This window comes from Ranitomeya imitator, chromosome 7, assembly GCF_032444005.1.
Source record: "Ranitomeya imitator isolate aRanImi1 chromosome 7, aRanImi1.pri, whole genome shotgun sequence".
NCBI classification, from domain to species: domain Eukaryota; kingdom Metazoa; phylum Chordata; class Amphibia; order Anura; family Dendrobatidae; genus Ranitomeya; species Ranitomeya imitator.
The window spans coordinates 204,560,006-204,583,299 of NC_091288.1; the positions used below are offsets into that span (position 1 = coordinate 204,560,006).

The 23,294-nt window shown below is 42.5% G+C and overlaps 1 protein-coding gene across 2 annotated transcripts in view; it reads left to right on the forward strand.

The window, feature by feature from the left end:
* The first annotated feature begins 4,526 nt into the window (after positions 1 to 4,526).
* Positions 4,527 to 23,294, forward strand: part of LOC138645300 (uncharacterized) — a 38,879-nt gene continuing 20,111 nt past the window's right edge. For both annotated transcript variants that reach the window (XM_069734489.1, XM_069734490.1), the window contains exons 1-3: positions 4,527 to 9,352; positions 18,918 to 19,011; positions 21,436 to 21,524. In XM_069734489.1, coding sequence (XP_069590590.1) covers positions 4,628 to 9,352; positions 18,918 to 19,011; positions 21,436 to 21,524 — 4,908 coding nt within the window. In that variant the 5' untranslated portion in view covers positions 4,527 to 4,627. The remainder of the gene's footprint in view (positions 9,353 to 18,917; positions 19,012 to 21,435; positions 21,525 to 23,294) is intronic.

Consider the following 23,294-nt stretch of genomic DNA (forward strand, 5'->3'; position numbering starts at 1 on the left):
TACATGATCGCTGCCACTTTCTGTACCCTTTTTTTATGACACCCATTAATTGTAGAGTTTCAGTGAACACCTGTTTCGCAGAAGTGATTCCTACTCATGGCTATCTGCAGATATTTTTATTACCAGGCCTATTGCAATGTGTTAATTAGCTTAACTAACCCTTGTTGGGTTGTCCATACTTCCTGTAGGCACCAAAGAGGGGTCCCCTTCTAAGGCCCCCAATACAATTTAGGGCTGATTCAGACGTCTGTGACATTCGATCCAAGCACGGACTATAGAGAACCCAGAATTCTATGAACATCATATATAGTGGGACTAACTCGTGACTGGATTGCTCGCAGATCAGGGCAATATTTGGGTTTATATGTCCTGTCCGCCTGACTCGGGGAAAATCCTTGACATTGTGGACGCCGAAAAATAAAAACCGGACTGTTAAGAATAGTTTGGTGTTTGTTTTTTTTTAAGACCCATTGAGACTAGATGAAGCTGTAATATTCTGTAAAGCGAAGACGGAAAGTATGGCGCTGTCAGGTCACTGCACAGAGAGACGAGAGATGGGATTATATAAGAGCGAGCGCGCGCAGGTACTGAGATACATGTGAAGTCTCCAGGGGAATGATGTCATGGAATTTCACACAGAACATCCAGCTGCTCCACTCCCAGGTGTTACTTCCCAAACACACGGCGTACCCAGGATACCGAGAACAGCAGGTGCCCGCCTCAGGCCTGGTTACACCTCGTCCATGACTGTCCATAGAGCAAAGATTGTACGACGTCACATCGGGGAAAAAGATCGTTGTAACACAAGGCCGAACTGAGGAAGCAGATGATGGAACACGGGAAAGAAAAATCCGCAGGGTCTCCGTGTATTTACTAGAAGATCAGCGTCAGAAATCCGAGTGCTCACTGATCCCTATAAGCATGAAGACACAAAAGAGCAAAGTGAGGTCAAAATACTCTGTTGAAAAAAAAATCACAGTAATAAGCAAGTGCTAGTCAAAAGATGGAAAAAACAGGGCATTTAGTTGATACTTTTTTTTGCAAAATAATGTATACTAAGCTGCTCCACCAATCGTCAAGGTATACCCATATAGAGCAGTCCTACCTAATGTATATAATCCCTATCTGATGTATTTAAAAACCTGGATCATCTGTATAGTACCTGTATAAGCAGGGTTCAGAGAGGGAATTTTCACGTGGACATGCTGGATGGAACAGCTTTGATGCAAATGACCCATAATGATTGGTGGACTCCCCAGTCTTGTAGAAACAAGAGAACAATTACAGAACCAGAAACACATGGGCTACTTGCACAATGAACAAGTCTGTAGGAACCTGTTCACACCACCAAGAAACTTGAAGACACAAAAGAGCACAGTGAGGTCAAAAATACTCTGTTGTAAAAAAAAATCACAGTAACAAGCAAGTGCTAGTCAAAAGATGAAAAAAAAACAGTGTATTTAGTTGATACGTTTTTTTGCAAAAAAATGTATACTAAGCTGCTCCACCAATCGTCAAGGTATACCCATATAGAGTAGTCCTACCTAATGTATATAATCCCTATTTTTTGCAAAGAAAGTATCAACTAAATACCCTGTTTTTTTCCATCTTTTGACTAGCACTTGCTTATTACTGTGATTTTTTTTACAACAGAGTATTTTTTACCTCACTGTGCTCTTGTGTCTTCAAGTTTCTTGGTGGTGTGAACAGGTTCCTACAGACTTGTTCATTGTGCAAATAGCCCATGTGTTTCTGATCCCTATAAGCATTAGCCCCTTTCATGTGGTAAATCCGACGAGTTTTCGCAGTCAGAATTTGAGAGCAGAATGAGCAATTGTTTTGTTTAATTTGAAGAATTCGCAAATACCCCAATGTATGGAAAGTGTTAGGCCATGTGCACACTGAATTTTGTTGAAGTCTTTTGGAGCAGGTCCACTCTGAAAAATGCCAGAAAAAGCTTTAAAACAAGCTTGAAATACTGCTATTTATTTCTATTCTACAACCACTTTGCTCATTATATGTACAGATTTTTTTAAAACGCCTGGTTGGAAAAATAGAACATTCGTATCTCTCCTTTGAAGAGTCTCCTGATGGAAAACGGTCCAGAAAAAAACTCTCAAAGAAAACGGCAAAAACGCTTGAAAAACGTTTCAAAATTGCTTCACGAAACAAAAAAACTCAAAATATACTCTCCACAGAAAGAGGGTTTCCTCAGGAAAAAGTTGCTCCAGGAAAAAGATGCCTTAGTAAAAAGACGCTCTAGGAAAACGACATTTCAGGAAAAAGACGCCTCAGGAAAAGATGTTCCAGGAATAAGACGCCTAAAGAAAAAGATGCCTCAGGAAAAAGATGCTTGAGGAAAACGATTCTCCAGGTAAAAGATGCTTAGAAAAACAATTTAGGAAAAAGGCGCTTCAAAAAAAACGCTTTGGGAAAAAATGAAAAATTCAATTGTACTATGCAATACGAGTCAATGGAAAAGTTCAAAAGATGCCCGAAAAACGTCCTTTGGAGCGTTTTTTTTTTTGTTTGTCACAAGACTATGAAAACCATAGTAAAAAAACAGAGGGAAAAAAAAGGTCTGAATAAACACTTTGGGAAATGACCGAGAAAAGACACAAAGGATGCTTCAGAAAAACTCTAGAATTTCCTGATGTGTCTGTTCCTTGAAAAACTGAGTTTTAAGACTTCGCAAAAAATGCAGTTTTAATAAACGCGTCAGAAACAAGATGCTTATAAAACCGCTTGAGGAAAAACACGCTTAGAAAAATTGCTTCTGCAAACCCCCCGAAACAATATAATTGAACAACACAATACAAATCAATGGTAAAGCTGAAAAGAGGCCCGGACGTCTGTTGGAGCATTTTGTCATAGTCTTTGCTTAAAATTTTGTGACAAAAAAACTACAGTAAATAAGACTACACAAAAACCATAGCAATACCCTCTAAAAAAAACGCTGGTGGAGAAACGTTCAAGAAAATGCTCAGGAAACAACTAAAAAACAGCGCAAAAAAACGCTCCAGGAAAAACAAGTCAGGGGTTTCTGTAAAGTAAGAAATGTCATGTGCCCAAAGTCTATTAAAACTTTCAGTCGTTTTTCACATACTAACAGTTTTGTTTACGGCTTGTTGCCTTAGAGACCGACTACCACTGCCAGACAGAACATGTGCAGTGCTTACAAGCTCTTTTCTATCAGCTTGTAAGCAACATTTTGGAGCTGGCCAGGATTGCTGGAGAGTGGAGACGGCTGTTGCCTCCTAATTTTGGCCAGGGTTTATATTATAGACAGCAGCGGTGGTCGGTATCCTAGGCAATGAGTGGTGAACAAAAGAAAAGTGTTAGGCTATGTGCACACGTTGCGGATTAGGCTTCGGAATTTCTGGTGCAGATTCTGCCTCTCCTGGCAGAAAATGCACCTGTGGATTTGTTGCGTTTTTTTGTGCGGTTCCGCAGCGTTTTTTATGCGTTTTTGCTGCAGTTTTCTTGCGGATTTGCTGCGGTTTTTACCCCTGCGGTTTTCTCTAATGGAATGGGTACAGCTGCAGATTCACAAAAAAAGAAGTGACCTGCTACTTCTTTTAAACCGCAGCGTTTCCGCAGCGTTTTTTTTTTCTCATTGATTTACATTGTACTGTAAATCAATTGCGGATCTGCAGCGTTTCTGCACTGCAAAAAACGCTGCGGATCCGCAGAGAATCCGCAACGTGTGCACATACCCTTAATATCTCACGAACGGCTGAAAGTTTTAATAAACAGTAAATTGAAAAATTGCTTGTTTTCTGGCAATATCCATCTATGAAGAAGGGAATAACCCTATAATATCTGTGTCGGAGGAGATCTATCCCCGATTCCTTCGCATCTCTCGTATTTCGGATCCGGCACTGTGTTGCGGTGACAAGATCACGCAGGGTACGGTAGTGAATAAGAAGAGTGTAAAAATGTTTTTGCACAATATTCGCGACATATCTGATACTCGTAAATGCGTTATCGTGGGGCGTTTTTCTTGCATACAAGGGGTTAAATCGCTTCTAATATTCGAATTTTGAATTGATTTATCAACATTCTAATCCGACCTTCTAGGGTTCTACTGACCCACTGTCCTCCCAAAGGAGTGAGGCTAAAGTAATACCCCCATTTTTGTGCTCATCACCCCCATCCTCAGCAGCTCTATACACAGCACACACAGAGCTGCTCTCTCCTCTCCACCAGCAGCCATCCTCCTCCTCCTCCTCCTCCTCCTCCTCTCGCTCCTCCTTTTTCTCCCAGCCTCCCTATCTCAGTATCCTGCAGTCTATCGGATGGAGGTGCCGCTGGATTCCCATTTTCGGCCTTAAATCAACAGCCAGGCCCCATTCTCCAGCACTGTGACCCGGCTACCCCTTGTGCAGAGGTCTGCTGATCGTCCGATCTGATCGCCTCTGGATCTGCTGCACCTTGCAGCCTGGATTACTGGCTCTGCTGCAAATAGGATGGCCCCCAGGACAGGTGAGGGCCACTGGAATTGAGCCCCCCTCTCTTTGAATTGGGAGGAGGTGGGCATTTTACTAAGGATCTGGTATATTACCAAGCATGGAGTATGATGGAGAGAGGACATGATGTGTGCAAGTGCTGAGCCCAACAGCTTCTGATGAAGATGGAGGGGGACCCTCATGTGACTGCCTGGGGTGTCATGAGGGGACAAGCTCTGGACCTGATCACCCCCCAGCAGGTAGTGGGGGGCTTATTTCTGATGAATGCGGAGGAGAAGGGGTGCCTTGCACTGCAGCCCCGGCTAGAAATCCTGGATGAGCAGGGTGAGCTCATGTCTGCTCCCCACCCTCTCCTGTCCCAACATGATGATCCCTTACTGGAAGCAGGAGAGGGGCAACAGCTGGGGGCCGGGCACTGCCAGTCTCTACATGCCACCGAGCCCTGGACTGGAGAGGAGGACGGTAGACTCACTCTTTGCACTTTAAATTTATTACCCCCAGACCTTGCACAGAATTCCCCTATTTATAAACCCTCTAGAGATGATCAGATGCCTCCTCTGATCATCGTACCATCAGAAATTGCCCACCTGCCCCTATGCCCGGCTCCCTTCAGCCAAGAATCGGAGCAAAACCACGAAGTTGACGTTCCCTCGTCTGCTGATTACCTCTATTCCCTGCTCAAATCTGACAGAGACTCCCTGGTATCTGCCTTAGATCTGATTCCAGTGTCCATGAATAGTTTATCATCAGATCTGGAGCAGATGCCGCACCAAGGTAGAGAGGAAGCCCTCAAAAATGACCAAATTGCCCCCTTGGAGACTTGTCTACCTCTAATTACTGACCAGTCTTGTTCTGTTGGTCCCTCCTTAGACCCCGATGTAGAACTGTTGCCCCACTGTAATTCCCATCATTCTCATTTAGAACCCCGCTTGGAACAATTGCCTCAGTCTGAAACTTTGGTGGTCGCTGTCATTGATAAACTGCCCCAGTCGGAGTCCTCCCAGTTGATCCAGAGTGCCCCCTGTTTGGTCGCAGACCCTAGCGAGTTACTCCAGTCTAATGTTGAACCTGACCCTAAACAGTTACCCCTAGCTGAAACCTTTGTAGACAACCAAATAAATTCATGTTTGGTTCCCAATACTGATCAATTGCCCCAGATGGAGTCAAAATTGGAGCTGGACTTTAAACTCTTGCCCCAGACTAAATTGAATTTGGATACTGACCCAGAACAGTTGTCTTTGTCTGGATGCTGTGAAGAACTACCCCATCCGTATTTGATTTCTGGTACTGGTCATTTGCCCCCTTGTGACTCCCAATTTAGCCTTTACCCCGAACAAGTGCCCCTACCTGAGTCATCTGTGGTCTCTAAAGACTTGCCCCAGTCCATATCCCATTTAGTCCCTGATGCTGAATTGGTGGCACAATATGAATCTTTTTTTGACCCCATCCTTGACAATTTACCCCATTCCGAACCAGAGTTCTCTTTGACCACTGACTATGACTCCCATTGCCCTTCTGAGACTTCTCTCAACCCCTGTGTAGACACCTTTGAGTCTGAATTGTTGCCTTTTGAGTTGGACCCTCCTACTGACCATCACTGTTTAGACTTTGACATTGAAACTTTCAGTCTAGCTGAATCCTTTATGGCCCACGACAATGAGACGTTTATAATAGAGTCATTGTCTTCATTGGTTTCCACCACTGACCCGTTGACCCAGCCCGAAATTTCACTTGAGGTTGACCAAATTCCTAATTCTTTATCTATTCTGGAACATGAATCTGACCTGTTGCCTTGGTTTGAACTCTCTATTTGCCCCAATAATGCCTATTTGCCTTTTTCTACACACAATTTGAGTGAGGGTGAGTCTTCAATGGCCCATGAGGCCGACGAATTGTCCCTTTGTGACCCTTTCCTGGCCCCTGACCATTATGAGTTGTCTGCATCTAGATCCTCAACCTCTATCACTGACCGGTTGAATGTAGGTGATGTGTACTTGGAACCTGGTGATGGCCAGTTATCTGAAGGTGATACTACACCTGACATGGGCCATCTCCTAGTTCCCAATATGGAGACTTTACACCAATCTGAAGCCCTTTTGATTGCTGACGCTGAACATTTGCTAAAATCTGAATCCCAGTTGGACCATAATATCGACCGACTGACTGACAATGACCAGTTGTCTAAGGTTGGCAAGTTCTTAGGCTCAGAACATGTACCCTTACCTCCATCCCCTGAGACTGTTGATATTGGGCACCTGCCTGGGCTTCAATCAAATTTGGCCAGTAGCTCAGACCAGTTGCAGAGAGATTGCCCCTCCATGGACCCTTTTACTGACCATTTGCTATTGGCCATGTCCAGTATAGAATTGGATGGTAGACCTGATTCCTGTTTGCCCACAAATGATGACTTCTTCCTGTCTGAAACCTTTTTAGCTCATGATGTTGACCATATCCCCATTTGTGATCACCTTATAGTGCCAAAAACTGACCAGTTGCCATATGTAAAGCCTGATGTTGACCAAACTGACCCTTGTAGGACCCTTGATGGCCGATTGCCAGTGCCTGAAGCCTGTCTGAGCCCAGATAACGATCAACTGTCTCATGACCAGTTTTCCTTTTCTAAATGCTCCTTGAGTCACCATAATGACCAGTTACCCCAGTCTGAATCATGTTCAGGCCCTGAGATCAATCAGTTGTGCACGACTGAATTAGATGTGCATGCTGAAAATGATAAAGACCAGATGGGTCAATGTTTAGATGCTAACGGTGCCCCATTGACTCAGATAGAATTCTACTTGAGGCCTAACATTGACCAGTTGCTCCCATTGGAAACCTTTTTAAGCCAAGAAAATGAGCAATTACCCCAGTCTGAATTTTATCTAAGTCCCCATGATGATTTGTCCAAGTCTGAAGCATACAGCAATAGTGACCAGTTTCCACAGACTCAACCTCATTTTGTCATCCATGGTGATCTTTTGCCACAACTTGAAACCCATTTAGGCCTTAGGAATAAGGATGTGTCCCAGTGTAAATCCCATTTTGAACAACCACCCCGTACTGCCCATCGGGACTACAACCACTTTCCTATTTTTGGATCAACTGGTGACCCTGGCCTGACCCATCTAGCTCCTTGTATATGTCCTAGTACTGATGTTTTATCCTTGACCCATAACCCTGACCCTTTGTATAGTGCTGAGTGTCCCTTGTTTGATTCCTCCCTTACCATAGATAGTGACCAATTGCCTTTGGCTGAATCCTTTGTTACACCAAGTTTAGATATACTACCCTTGCCAGAACCTGCTGTGGTTCCCACCACTGGTGAAATACCAGTCTCTGAATTTTTGTTAGTACCCAGTATTGATCACTTTAAATTTTTAGAAACCTTTACACCACCTGAACCATCTGTTCCACATAGCACCGCGTGTTTGGCCTTGTTTGACCAGTTAACCTTTTGTGAACCCTCTGAGTCTCCAACAACACCACATTTTTCTCCATCAGAAACCCCTGAAACACTGAACGACACCAATTTGTCCTTGTGTGATTCTTCTGTAACCTACAACTCACCATCTAATACTAATTCTCCCAGTAAAACTTCAGAGGAATTCCAGTTCCCATGGGACTGGTCAGTAAATTTGCCCCCAGTGCATCTTTCAGAGGTTAGTCATTGTGATGAACCTTCACAAAGCTCAGCGAGGCAACATGATAAACCCGAAGACTCTTTTTCAATATTTTGTCTAGATACCCCTTCAGACTTTAGCCACATGACCCCTGAAGCAGACGTCGCCCTATCTGATGACTTGCTGTCCCTTTGTGATGTTTTTTCGCACTTACAAACTAACCATTTAATAGACTCACAAAGTGACCAGTCACCCATTTCCACCATTGATCCGACAGACTGTAACGTTGAAGTTGACCAATTTCTTAATACCATTTTCCAAAAAGATCTCGAATCTGACCCACCGTCCAAACCCAACACCAACCCTAGTAACAGCCCTACCCTTGACCTTAGTTTCCTCGATTCTACGGACTTTTATCACTTGGATTTATTGTTTGAGCCCTACAGGATGCACGGCGAACTGGCTAGTGAATCGCTTCCACAACCCACCCCAAGGACTTCTTCTGAAGTTGTGGATGCCGTTGATTCATCTGATCCCTCATGGTTTTCATCCAATTCTATGGATAAATCCACTACAAGCAGCAATTTGGACGACTCCTTGTTTTCTCAGTCAGATTCTCCTTTTATCTCAAGCCGGTTTGGCCAGTCCAGTCGACAGCTGATCACTGACAAAGATTCCTTAGTTTTAGAGTCAGCCGTTGAAAGTACACAGTTGCCAGTGATTGTGGTAACAGATCCTTTGGAGTTATTGAGTGACTTGGATGACCACGTGGATAATATTTTGCCTACAAATGTTTCACCATTGGACATGTCTACGTCAACAGAACTTGAGATGGATGCCCATCTTCATGTGGTGGAGCTGCCACCACATGAGATAGAAGATCTACCTGAACTAAAGCCAGACACCACGGATTATCTGGACTCCTCTGATGATGTTGTCCATTCACATCAACCTAAGTCAGACTCGATTCTTGGGAACACTTTATCCTCAATTATGACCAATGGAGAGTTGCCGTTGACCGGTACAGGTTCACCCTTTGAGGGTATCAAGTTGAGATCGCATGACTCCCAGGATTCAGCCTCTGCCATTATACCATTCGGTGAGGGTGATCCACTTTTGGCATTTACACTGGACAATGACTCTCCTTGTGCTGGGGACGAGCTGGCCCGTCTCAGAGCGGTATTTGAAGCCCTGGATAGAGATAAAGATGGCTTTGTGAAAATGGAGGACTTTGTCCAGTTTGCCACAGTATATGGGGCCGAGCAGGTAAGACGGTGTCATATAAATGTGATGAATATTGTCTTAACTATTGATATACAGTACAGACCAAAAGTTTGGACACACCTTCTCATTTAAAGATTTTTCTGTATTTTCATGACTATGAAAATTTTACATTCACACTGAAGGCATCAAAACTATGAATTAACACATGGAATTTTATACTTAACAAAAAAGTGTGAAACAACTGAAATTATATGTCTTATATTCTAGGTCCTTCAAAGTAGCCGCCTTTTGCTTTGATGACTGCTTTGCACACTCTTGGCATTCTCTTGATGAGCTTCAAGAGGTAGTTCAAGGCTGTTTTGACGCGATTTGGTCATATAGTGGTTTTATTAATCACAGTGATTATACCGTGATATGTCATAATTGCTACATCTGCAGGAACGCTTTGTTTTGTTTTTATGTTTTGCTTCAGTGTTTCTAGTGTAGGACGTGTTTGGTCTTATCAGCTTGTACCAAGGAGAACAATGGAGCGAGGAACTGTGCAGTGTTTACTCATTACTCTCTGGTGTTTGCATATAATGGCTTTCCGTTGTCTGTCTTTCTTTTGCCTTCACTTTTTGGGGTGTCTTGCAGAATAAATAATCGCTAGTTTTTGCTTAGTGAACTGTAGCCTTTCTACCATTTCTGAATGTACCACATATACTGGGGCATTCGCTTAACCAAAAAGTTTGTTGAAACTAGATTTTGGTTTTGTTGTAAACGGAGGTTGAGCAAAAAAAAAAAAAAAAGATTTGGTCTGAAGTCCAGACCGCTAAGTCGGATCCGTGTCTTCTTGACTTTTGTTCCGGGAATCTTCTATACCGAAACGGCATGGCAATAGAGGATGCCGGCCGCAGAAGTGAAAACTTCCCCAGAGGACTAGACTAGACTTGGCACAGCTTTACTCAGCTGTACTAAAGAAAAAATTCCGGTAAATTAAACACAAAAAAAAATGCACCAAATTGCCAAAGTCACAAGTAAGTTGGAATCGCATGTGACTTGCGTTGCGGTTCTTGTTGGGAAAGTTTCTTGTTTGCATTTTTGGACACGGTCTAGTTATGTCGCGTGCCGCAATGCGATGGCATTGACAGTCATCCGATCCGTTGACATCACGTAACGTTGCGCTCTCTATGTGTAATTATATACATCTTTGCTGTTTTTCGGCAGAATAGAGGCTGTAATATATGACTAGTACAGATGGGTTCATCGATTTGCAGGACCTCGGTTTGGCAGCCATGACCGAAGCCCTGCGTACCGTCTCCTACCTGTCAACATCTGCGGCTCCTCTTTTGATTAGCCGGGTTGGCGTGAATTAGTTTCGCACCAGTATCCCATGGACATTGGACCAGGGTCCCGCAGCTTTATTCTGTGACTAGGACTGTTTAGCGATATGGCATCGCCCGCCAATCGCGCCATTGCAGCATTATAGGCGCTGCATCACGGTCGCGTTCATTGTTTTTCTATGATACTCGTCGTATTTCGACAGCTCACCGTGAACGTTGACTAAATTCTACAGGTTCCATTACTATATTACTACCTCTGGCCCAGTCTTTAAATCTATATAGACCTGCAGACCCGGCTATGAACCTGTTCTGCCGGTGTAACGCCCTTCTCCCCCCAAACAAAATGTACGAGTCACCTGCGGAACGGGATTAGGTGTTTAGTAGGTGTGCAAAGGTGCGTGACACCTAGCTGGACACGTCCCAAAAGTCAGGTGGCTTCTGCATACACATCACGCACCCCCTAAGCCTAAATCTACTAACTATGGGGTCCTCCGAGCTAATGTTTGTGGGCACAACCATGATTGATCAGATATCTAATGTTAGGTATAGCGGCGTCCTATTCTGTGGAGTGGTACCAAATGGGTAAGAAACGGCCTTTCGGAGCTTACATCTTCAAAGAAAACCTCAAATCCGGAGGCTGTGTGAAGAGAAACGCTAATTTTAGCTTCTGTTATTTCTGAAAGTGGGAAGAGGGTGGACTTCCTGCATTGAAGTAATGTTTGCTCTAGGTGCTTACGATCCTGAATTCCAAACTCCCCCCTCCTCCCTCCGCGACAGAATGATCGGTGTTGTAGTTCCCCTACGACGATGCCTGGTGCAACATCATACTTCCCAACCTCTTGATTGATAAAATATCCATATTTAAAGGGTTATTTCTAGTCTTCATAGATGTGATATTGTCGGATAGAGCTTGTAAAAACAATCGCTTTTGCAATTTACTCCTTTTTAAAATTTTCAATGGTTCTTGAGATATTAACACTTTTTTCTTTTAATTACAGCTCGTTGCCTAGGAGACCGACCACTGCTATTGTCTAGCTTGTAGGCACTGCTTTGAAGCTGGCCTGGATTAGGAGGTAACAACGTGCTCCAGTGATCATCTCTGGATTCAACAGTATTTATAAGCTCTATAGAAAAGAAAAGAACTTGTGAGCATTGTGCACATTCTCTTCTCTAGAAGCGGTGGTCGGTCTCCAAGGCAATGAGCTGTGAAGAAAAGAAAAGTGTTAATATCTCAAGAACGGTTGAAAATTTTGATAAGCAGTAAATGGCAAGATTGATTGTATTAACAAGGACTATCTGACAATACCCATTTATGAAGATGGGAATAATCCCTTTAAGTCCCGCCTTCCTCTTCCTTGCTGTGGAAATGACAAAAACCAGTTGGAAACTCCCATTTTTGGGTGGAGTTTACATGAACCATACACTTCTATAGACAGGGAAGTGACTGAGTTTGCGAAGTTTGTTTCTGAAAATTCGGGACAATATCGTAAACTTACTTTTGGGGCCGGCGTCAAAAGATGGTTGTTCCTGAGTGCGATCTCCTGCCTGTTCCTGGGGCATGGCATGCTGGGAATTGTAGTTATACAATGATGAAATCCTCTGTCTGGTATCAGACAATGGGACATGTTTTTGGCCTTTTCGTGACAATGTGTCAGACACAATGCTGAATAGCAATAATATAAACATTCTGTTCTTGGCAGGCGCGTCGTCACCGCTTTTCTGTGTGCAGCTTTACCTTGTGTCATTGACTTTTTGTCTCTACAGAATGGTTTTTGTCCTGACGGAATGTAGCTCTTTATGTCCCATTCATCCATTTAATACTTTTTTTTAGGTCTCCTTTTGCCCTTTATGCCTCCTAGACAATTGCGCCCTAGAGTTGTTACCAGCTGTGATGACGCGGTGGTTTTTTTTTTTGCCATCCATAAGAAAAGCTTTATTGTATACACTTTTGTTTTCACCTTTTTATGCCCTTTTTTTGTGCACGTGGAAGTGGGCGGGGATAGAACACCTCGTAGCCAATCCGATCACTGCGGCAGGAGAAGCCTGTTTGCTGATTGTGGCAGCGGGCAGTGACCTGTTCACTGGGGTTAGAGACTTGAGCAGGTTCCCACCAGTAGCACAGAGTATTTCAGGACACGAGTGTGAAGAATCTGTACCTTTTTTAAAGGTTAATTGATTTTTACTGGATTCGTACTCTGGTCTGTTTGCTCCTGTTTGAGGTGTTCTCGGGGGTCTGTTGTGTGATCGGCGGGGGTTTCAGGACCTGAACACCCACAATTCAAGTGAACACTAAATATAAAAAAAAACAAGAATAACCTTTAGTTTCCCTTTTAAAAAAAGGGGCAAAGTCAATAATGAATAAGGTAAAAAAAAAAGGAGAAAATTACTTAAAGGCACAAATTCAGTTATGAATCGACCTCTGATGTTTCCATGCGGAAGATCAATTTTTTCCACTTGTTTCTTGGGGTCTGAAATACTCTGTGCTGCTGCGGTAACGTGATTCTTCTTGTGTGGTCTGTCTGTGACCTCCCTTCAGCCTTTGTGCCTCTAACCTCATCATGGGTTAGTTTCGTATGTGTTTTTCCTTCTCCTGAAATACTTTGTGCTGCTGGAAATACTGCTACAATTGAGCGTATGATAAAGTGGGAGACATTTTTGGCCCTTTTTTAAATGCCACCGCCCAATGGGCGCAATGATTAGGCCCGTAAGCCAACTATTTTAAGAAGATATTTCGGATCAGGCATCAGCCACCTCCTATGCACTGTATGGCGGCACAGAAAGTCCCAGCGCGCTGGCATTAGTCCTGACTGCTAAGTTCACGTGAAGGTGAACAGCGTGACAGGACATGATCATCGGTATCATTGATTGATCTCCATGGCAAAGAGACTGGAATTAATGTTGTAACATCGTAATGTACAGAATGGAGCCTAAACACTTTTATTATTATTATTAATATGTTGGGCTAAAAATAACTTTTGCACTAAAAATTTGCACCGTTTTGCATTTACAGTCTATGTTTTCTGCATATTCATCTTTGATGTGGTCTGTGTTCCTAAATAACAAAAAAGGATAAATAAAATATTAAAATTCTCCCATAGTTTAATCTTAAATGAGCTCACTGTCAGGTTCTCAGTTAACTCTTTCAGCAGCCAGCAATTTGATGGTGCAACACATAGGCTGTAGAAGGCAAACGGTGCAAAATTTTTAATAAACCAAGAGCAAAAAAATATTATTATTTTTTTTTTTTAGCCCCAATTGCATGCAATTAAAGAAAAAAAACTGTCTCTAAAGAAGGACAACCCCTTTAAGCCCTATGTAAGTCACTTTTACCCTTTGAGGATAGCCGTGAACTAAGGTTATGCTCACACTTTTAGGATGCATGAATTGGCGTGAAAAGATCTCGGTCTCAGCTGGTGCAGAGACCTTGGGGGAATGTGGGTAAATCTTTGCCGTTTTCCCGCTGGGCATCGGTATTGTATGTCTAATGCCCAGAGGAACTATGGGAGGTAATGAGAACCCGGTGGGAGAGGATCTGATTTCCACGCTATTGTCACCGTGCACACGTTGGCGTCATGCAATGCTGCACTACGAAGCATGTGACTAGTAAAGAAGAGCAGAACGACGGAGGTCACCGCTCGGTTCCCAGCCTTCGCTATCCGCAATGCCGCCATATCTGTCACTTATTGGGCTAAAAGTAGATGGCAAAATGTTAAAAAAAATAGAAAAAAAATTACCATATTGTCTCGCCAAGTGGGTAATAAAATATAAAAATATAATATTTATCCCATAAGGTAAACGCTTGGAGAGGCGGAAGTGAATTAAACCGCCAGAATTACTGTTTTTTTCCCCCCCAAAAAATGCAATAAAAAGCGATCAAAACGTCGTCTATACTACAAAATGGTGTCAATAAAAACAACAGCCCTACATGTAAAAAATCAAGACCTTGCCGAGCTCCATCCACAGATGACAAAATATGTTGATAAAAGTTGTTTTTGTTTTTTTTGGATTATTTTAATCACTGAAATCTAAAAAGTTTTTGGTACCGCCGTAATCACACCAATCATGTTCCCAAGTCATTTATATTGCACAGTGAACGGAACTTAAAAAAAAAAATGAATGGCGGCATTTTTTTTTTTAATATTCCGCAATGCTGTGGATTTTTTGTCTGTTTGATCCGCTACATTACGTGATAAAAATAATGGTGTCCCTCACAATTTAGCCATATTAGGTTTTTGTATTTTTTTGCAGGCAGGATAGTTTGTCTAAAAAATAAAATGGTTTTTAGAAGAAAAAAAAAAAAAAAGCGCAAACCTGAAAAAAATCTCTCGAGATTTGAGGCATTAAGGATGTGCAAGATTAATATTTTCAGCACTTTGAAGTGTCGGGATTATACCAGAATTTATAAATGAAAAAAAAATAAAATAATAATTCCGAGAACTGGTATTTTAATCTGGAATTACGAAGAGAGTAGATCCGAAGCTCATTAATATGCGCAGACAGGATGAATGTCGTTAACATAATCCCCGAAATACTGACTAACACATTGTCATATAGCGAGACCGCATCGCAGGAGAGGGGCAGGGGCCGTCGTAGCTTTTTAGGTTACGGTAATTTGAGAGCCTCCCGCCGCTCGGATACCCTTATTATGGTACTGCTTTCATCATTACTGAAGTTTCTCCTATGGAACCTATTGGGCAATCGCTTGCCCGGTAATCCCCTAATGTAATGTAATATCATGGGAGCCTCTGCTGTAACAAGGAGCATTGCAGTAATAACTGGTATTACCCAATGTTGCCCTGAACATGAGATGGCAGATTGTGTTGGAGACGGAGGCCCCAAATATTCGGAGTAGGAGTGAAAACTAGTGTCATCCTCATTAGACGTTTTATTCCAAATTCTTGGAACCCTGGTCGGAACGGGTCTGTGCCCATTATAGTCGTAGTCAGGGTCTGGTTAATGTGAATGGGGCAGGTGTAGTATCAGCCAGCATGAGAATGTGCCGTAATCCTGTGACAATGACCCCTCTATACAGCTCGCCTCAATAGGAAAAAAACAATGAATTTGGTTTTTTTCACGCTCCACTGAGTCTCATATAAGGCCTTGATGGCGGCGTTATTTATCCTTCCTCATTGGCAGTTCTGCTTTACACTGCGGCCTAGACTGGATTAAGGAAAACCACCCGGCTCTCATAAAAAAAATTTTTTTTTTGCATTCCTGAATCTTATCAATCCTCTGTTACTCCTCCTGGAAGGGCATGACTACATTGACAATTGGATGTCACCATTCCTTTTGTCAGTAGGATTCGTGTACGTGCCGGGTCGGCGGGTATTGGGGAGTTGCTGGGGGTCTCTCGGCTGTTGGTGCATGGCATGAATGGAGCGGGCCGAGGAGCTGTGTTGTATGGCCGACACCGTAGTCTAACGTTTCTGATCGAAGCGTAGACCCCCTTAGATGCCGCTGTCAGTTGTGACATAGGCATGTAAGCGGTTGGAAATGGGGTGCTGCCAATTTAATATTTGGTATCACCGCATCTGTAACTGTTGATCCTAATTTTAGTGTTTTTTTTTTTTCTTTTTTGGGTCCCTTTTCCACTCAAAAAAAAAATGAATAAAAAGAAATTGGTCGCATGGATCTCAAAATCCTATTTATTCATACATTTCCATGAAGCGTAAGAGAGGAACGACAGCAAGGAATGATAAGAAATGCTGATTTTTACAATTTATGCACGAAGTCGTTTTCGTCGCTGACGTTGTCGTTCTTTATCGTCGATCGTTTTTCCTCAGGGAATTATTATTATAGATCTGCGATCGTTTGGATCAGTGTAAATGGGCCGGTAATGACAAGATGGAATCCTTTTTGTTTTCTGCCTCCCTTGTGGGCACAAGCGCGGTTATGTGAAGACCAACGATGCTTTCTGAGCGTCTTCTCAGCTAAAGGCAGCGGCGCACTAAGAAGATGTAGACAATCTGCTTTCACGCAGGAGGTGTTCACCATCTTGTTGCTTTCCGGAGCCCGTCTCTTGCCGACCGTGTTGCTAGGCTGCAGCGCTGTGTGGGATAAAGACACTGATTTTCTTACGGCACGTGTCCCTGACAGGACTAGGTCAATGACAAACCGCTTGGCTCATCAATTCGTTCCCAAATTCCCTTTTTTTTTTATTATTCTGTGGCGGCCATTTTTTTTTTCGTTTACGCTTTTATTTCACTATTTTCCTGTCAAATCAGTGGCCTGTCATAAGGAAAGCAGCCATTTTGTGGCCCTTGCGTACATTATTACATACTGGCCTTGTTGCCCATAGCAACTCGGGAGTCCAGCCGTCCTTATTTAAAGTTGCTATATTTAATAAGACCGGGTTTATATCTGAGTGGCCAATATAGGCCATTAACCCCTTCATGACAACACTGTTTTGCATCTATGTATTTTTTTTATCCTCCCCTTCTTCCAAGAGCCATAACTTTTTTTTTTTCTTTTTCCATTGACCCAGCTGTATAGAGGTTTTTTTTATTATTACGGTATTTTTCTTTTGATGGAGTTGATTTGAAGGTTTATTTTTATTTTTTTTTTGCTTTCCGATCTGTAGATTTTATTTGTACTATTTGGGGGTACATATGATGTTCTGATCGTTTTGTATTGTATTTTGTTATGTGACCAAATAAAACGACAATTTTAACTTTTTTAAAAATAATACTGTGAGGTAAATTTTAAAAAAGCCATTTTTTTATGGAAGACATTCAATATTTTTTACTTTTTTTTTTCCCCTGTAGGGAACTTTAAACCTGTGTACTGCAATAAATCACAGTCTTCTATGAAGCTCAATATGTAGCTGGGCTTTGAAGGAGTACCAAGATGGCGGCAACATGGGCCCTCAGTAGGACTTTAACTGCCATGGCAACACATTGGTACCCCATAAGTGTTCGGTGGGTGTTGTAATGAATGCCTCACCGTGATCATAACAGAGATAGTCAGTGGCATTTAAGTGGTTAAACAGCAGCAAGGGGAACTGTCACAGGCAGCCTGTATTGCTGTTTCATAGAAGAAAGCAGCCATGTTTTTCTCATCCTCTATGGGATTGCTTGATAATGGCACAGGATAATTATCCATCATTCTCATGCATTACTGCCATTTTATGGGATTTCTCAGCACTTTATTGGATGCTGACTACCATCTCGCTGTCATCTAAAATGTGGCAATTTTCTGCTCTAATAATGGTGCCTATAACGCCATCGATGACTACCTCGTAGTATCAGCATGAAAACAGCACCCATGTCTTACATGGTGGTATGAACGTTCACGCGATCGCCATATCTTTCAGGCCCACCTGAGGAAAATAGTGAATCCACTACATCAGAAAAAATGGCCTCTGAGTGTTCTTTATACACAAATAAATGACTCCATTATCTGACGCGCCTTTATGACCATTTTCTTTGATGCCATTAGAAAGCGGTTTGGTACGATACTCCCATGTAATTCAGTGCTTTCTTCAAAGCGATGACAAACTTTAAAAAAAATGGCGCTCGTTAGGCTTGTCATATTTGATATATTCTGAATATATGTCCTTTTGAAGAATACTGCTCATAATGATGGTGGAAGCCATTTTAAGTGGCAGTTTTAATACGCATCCCTACTATCTTTGCCTAACGCTGGCCAAATATTAGACATTTATAGGATCCTCCATCTATCTATCTGTGGGTGGATGCCCATATCAACAAGTCTGGCTTTAATCAAGGCCTGCACTAACTTCCATATGTTCATTATAATGTTGTGATGACAGCCTAGGTGTCCCTGTAAAAACCAACATGGCCACCATTAGAGACCCCCCCTTTATGTCAGATTTGACAGGATATTTGATTGCCCAAATCCATAACTTAAAGGAGGTGTTTCATTTAAAAAAATAAATAAATAAAAAGCCTTTCTCGGAGTAGGGAGCCATCTCTTTGACGGACATACAAATTAGATGTATATCGACCATAAGCCTTGGCAAGGCAAAGTAGGAGATGAGCGTCTGCCAAGAAACGATCAGTACTTATCTTCTGGGAATCTAATATTGGTTTAGCAGACTCGTCTCCTGTCCTGTCCATACACCTGAGCACTCTGCTTGGTCGAGCACTCTGCGTGGTCGAGCCCTCGGCTTGGTCGAGCCCTCGGCTTGGTCGAGCGTCCATGTGTTTTCCGCAGGAGTGAGAAGAAAGCCTCTACTAGACATGTCAGGCAGCCGCTTATCTCCTACGACTTTAGACTTAGTATTGTATCTGCTTTAATCCCTGCTTTCATTTTCCTCCTAACAGGTGAAATATCTCACTGGTTATCTGGATCCAGCTGGCCTGGGGGTTATAAATTTCCGTGACTTCTATCGGGGTATCTCGGAAATCCAGAATGAAGGTGAGGACCTCTAAACTTTGGTTCACATTTAATAAGCTGCCGTTTTGATAACTGAATCAATTTTACATGGGAGGAAACAAAGAACAAGCAGCACCGTCAGATGATACCGTTATCAAAGGATAAAAGAAATTGCATCACATTTGGCGCGCACTTCCATGACTACGTCAAGACTTCCGCCGGTGTCCATTTTTCTTAGACTAACACAATAGCATTTTTTTGTGTGTCCGGGAAAAAAAAAAAAGATACCGCCGGAATGGAGGCCAGATGGATTACAAAGTGACTCTGACTGTCTCGTTATAGCAAAAGGGGCTTTATCAGGGGCACATCCGAATCCCGTTTTCAAAGAAATCCTAGAAGAAGCCATGACAGTGTGGACCGAATGTGATGTTAAAAGGACCTGAAATATTTTATTTTGATGGTCGTTGTACAGACATCGAACTACAAGAAATTGTACCTCCCTACTGCTACAACTTCACAATGTGCTGTGATTTCTTGCTGCGAGAGAGGCTGATAGAGCTGCTTGGAGTGAAATCTGTGTATTCTGTGCCCATGAACAGGGAGGATGACTTTTGATCATTATTAGCTCATTTTGAAGATTAATACTCCTTAATAGTTTCATATGTAGGAAATTGAGTTCATTAAAATGAAGACAGGTACAGTCATTTCCATACGAAACTCCTGACGCCAGAGATATTTGCCTGTTTCTGGCTTCATCCTCATCCCTGTGAGAAGGTGAGGTTGACCCGTAAGCCATTAGTGGCTTACATTTGCATTGGAAAGTTACAGCGAACAATTCAGTGGTTTGTTGTAAGACTGATCTAATCTGCGATCCCAGGGTTTAGTTTCCTATACACTCCCATGTCCGTAGGAAAGTTGACAAAAGCATTCATACTCTCGCTAGCTTGGGTGGGTCTATGCATTTTTCTTGAAGCTCTATGCTTCACGAAAAATGGCTGTCAAAGGAATCTGTACTTTTTTCTTCAGAGATTTTTCACTAGCGATCAGTTGTAATGTGTGAGGAAACCTCTGTAGTAACTGTTCAGTTTCCCTACAGTGCCTCCGCAGGATAAAACAAGCATTACACAGGGCTGTCTTTGGATTATAGGATAGGACATTTCCCTGTGGCTTTCTTCTGCGTACCGCCGTTCCTTTCTAACATTTATATAAGTATCCCATTCTGGCTTATCATGTTTATAAGTGATGATGTCTACATACCGGAATAACCCATAGACATACATGGAGGTCACAGAGCGCTATGATAAATTTAAACCCCCTATCTGATGTTGTCTGGCACTCCCCAAAAAATCCGGGGTGCGGATGACCTGAGTTAATTTTGCTCCACGCCCTTATTTTGTAACTTTGAAGAGTTTACCCCGTAACATCTGCATGGGTCACCTCTATGGTTCATACGCCCTTGCGTTGGTGGCACCTTTGGAGAGTGTCATCCGAGATCCTAAAATGGGTGCAACATCTGTCCCTTCAAAAGTGGGCACCATAAATATCCAAGTCCGCGAGGCACTTGCCCATCATATATCTTCATATGAACTAAATAGCGGTTTTATTTAGACATTACCATACCATATTACCATATTACTTTTATGTTGGACACTGTATGATGGCATTATTTGAGCACCATATGGCAATGCCCAAAGTTAAAAACAGGAGAACATCTTGAAGGAGACCCCCATAATAAAAGTATTTACTAAACTTTGCTCCATATCAACTGGGTGGTTGAGCAAAACCCTCAAGGAAACTTAACTCCTTCCTGCACATGGCGTATACCGTTCTATATACAACAGTGGCCACCTCAGACCTGGCACCAGTTACATCATCCTTATGATTCGAACTTTCCTTAAAGCCAGCGATAGAACGCCTGGAGACCGTAAAATATTATTTCTGGCTCCCGGCTTGGAAATTTAGGTAGATCTGAATGTTTTATTCTCCAGCTCCAAAAAAGAAATCCTAAATTTTAGTAACATTTTTCTCAGCCTGTAATAACACTGCTCTGTGAATGCACAGCGGGGCGTCTTTACAAGGATTAGCTAGAAGTCAGGCCATTTTATTCTGGGCGTCTGCAGGTTTAACGGAAAAGTAAATGCCACAAATATTCAGGTATTAAAGGGCGTTCTCTGAACAATTTAGTTAGAAAGCCTCCCGTCTTGAGAAGGCTTCAAGGTCCTTCTACTAAGACCTCCATCGATCAGCTGCAAGGTAGAATCAAGTGTTTGGTTTCCCTGCAGCACCCCCGCAGGTGAACTAAAGTATTACACTGCACAAGTGCAATACAGGTATATATTGGGTCCTCCAGAGTGAGACACTTTTTGTAGCTTCTCTCAATAATAGTCAAGGGTCTCGAATTCCCCACGTTTGTTAGTGTTCCACATTAATCCGCTAAACTAACCCTACAACTGATTTCCCCCCTAGATCTGGACATGCAACTCTACGACATGGGATACCCCTCCGAGGAAGAGCCGGCTTGCTCTGTCGACTTTGATGACCTTGTGGCATTTGAGGTTAGTGTTTTTTTTTTAATTTTTGTTTGGACTCTTAAAGGGAAAGTCCTAATATCTTAAGTTTTAAGGTGTCTTACATTTTTGATAACTGTCTTACTTGTCTGTCTTCAGTTCCTTGTTAAGGTACCTTCACACTGACCAACTTCACAACGATATCGCTAGCGATCCGTGACGTTGCAGCGTCCTGGATAGCGATATCGTTGTGTTTGAAACACAGCAGCGATCAGGATCCTGCTGTGACATCGTTGGTCGGAGCAGAAAGTCCAGAACTTTATTTCGTCGCTGGATCTCCCGCTGACATCGCTGGATCGGCGTGTGTGACGCCGATTCAGCGATGTCTTCACTGGTAACCAGGGTAAACATCGGGTTACTAAGCGCAGGGCCGCGTTTAGTAACCCGATGTTTACCCTGGTTACCAGTGTAAATGTAAAAAAACCCCAAATACTACATACTTACATTCCGGTGTCTGTCGCGTCCCTCGGCGTTCTGCTTCCCTGCACTGTCAGCGCCGGCCAACCGTAAAGCAGATTACAGCGGTGACGTCACCGCTCTGCTTTACGGCCAGCCGGCGCTCACAGTCAGTGCAGGAAAGCAGAGCGCCGGGGGACAGACACCGGAATGTAAGTATGTAGTGTTTGTTTTTTTTTTACATTAGCACTGGTAACCAGGGTAAACATCGGGTTACTAATCGCGGCCCTGCGCTTAGTAACCCGATCTTTATCCTGGTTACCAGTGGACTTCGCATAGTTGGTCGCTGGAGAGCTGTCTGTGTGACAGGTCTCCAGCGACCACACAGCGACGCTGCAGCGATCGGCATCGTTGTCTAGATCGCTGCAGCGTCGCTAAATGTGACGGTACTCTTGCAGTCTCATAAACCTTTGAAAGACTGCTGACCCCTTCTGCTCAAGAACAATGTCGCCTGCCTCCCCCCCATCCACAGTAAAGACACAACTTTGTCTTTCCCCTCCTCCACCTCATCACTTGGTATTTGCTTTGATCTTCCTAAAAACAATTTTCCTTTGTCCCTCACCCCACCTCCTAGCTAACTATAGTTTCTGTTTCTTCCCTTTTACCTCCTTTTTTTATTTTCATTACCAACAACTACAAAATTAGTTGTGCTTTCACACTGCCAACAGACTCTAATTTGCTGTTGCATTTACTTCTTTTTTTCCTTCTAGTTTTTGGTACTTTCCATCTGTGGTTTTTTTTTTTTTTTTATCTTCGCCAAATTATTCTCTTAATTTGTCTTTTTATTTAATAATCTTTTACGACGACCTTTTTTTTTGTATGTTAGTTATTTGCGGGCTTGATTTTTCTTTTCCAGACGTTTGCGGCTGATTTATAAATTGGAGCTTTTTAAAAAAAAGTCATAATATTTTTTTTTTGCTCCATTTTCCCCCTCACCCGGAGGGATTTTATGTACGCCTGTCATTTTTGTGTAATTTTTTTGCCCCATTTTTGTGTAATTTTTTTTCCCCATTTTAGCAGAACCTGGGACTTTTTGCTCTAAAAAGGCAAAAATAAGGTGAAATTTTGTTTTTTTTAATTTTGCCCCAAATTTTTGAACCACTTGAAGAATTTTACAAAATAGCACAAAACCCATCAATGTATACCACAAGACAAAAAAGCGAAATAAAATAAGATGCAAATGATGATTAGGGCTTTATATTTTTATATCTATTCACCCCTTTTTTCATCTTCATATCCTATCCCAGTCCCTTTTTATGCACATGCCGTCGCCTCTGTATGTCAATTAACCCATTATGATGT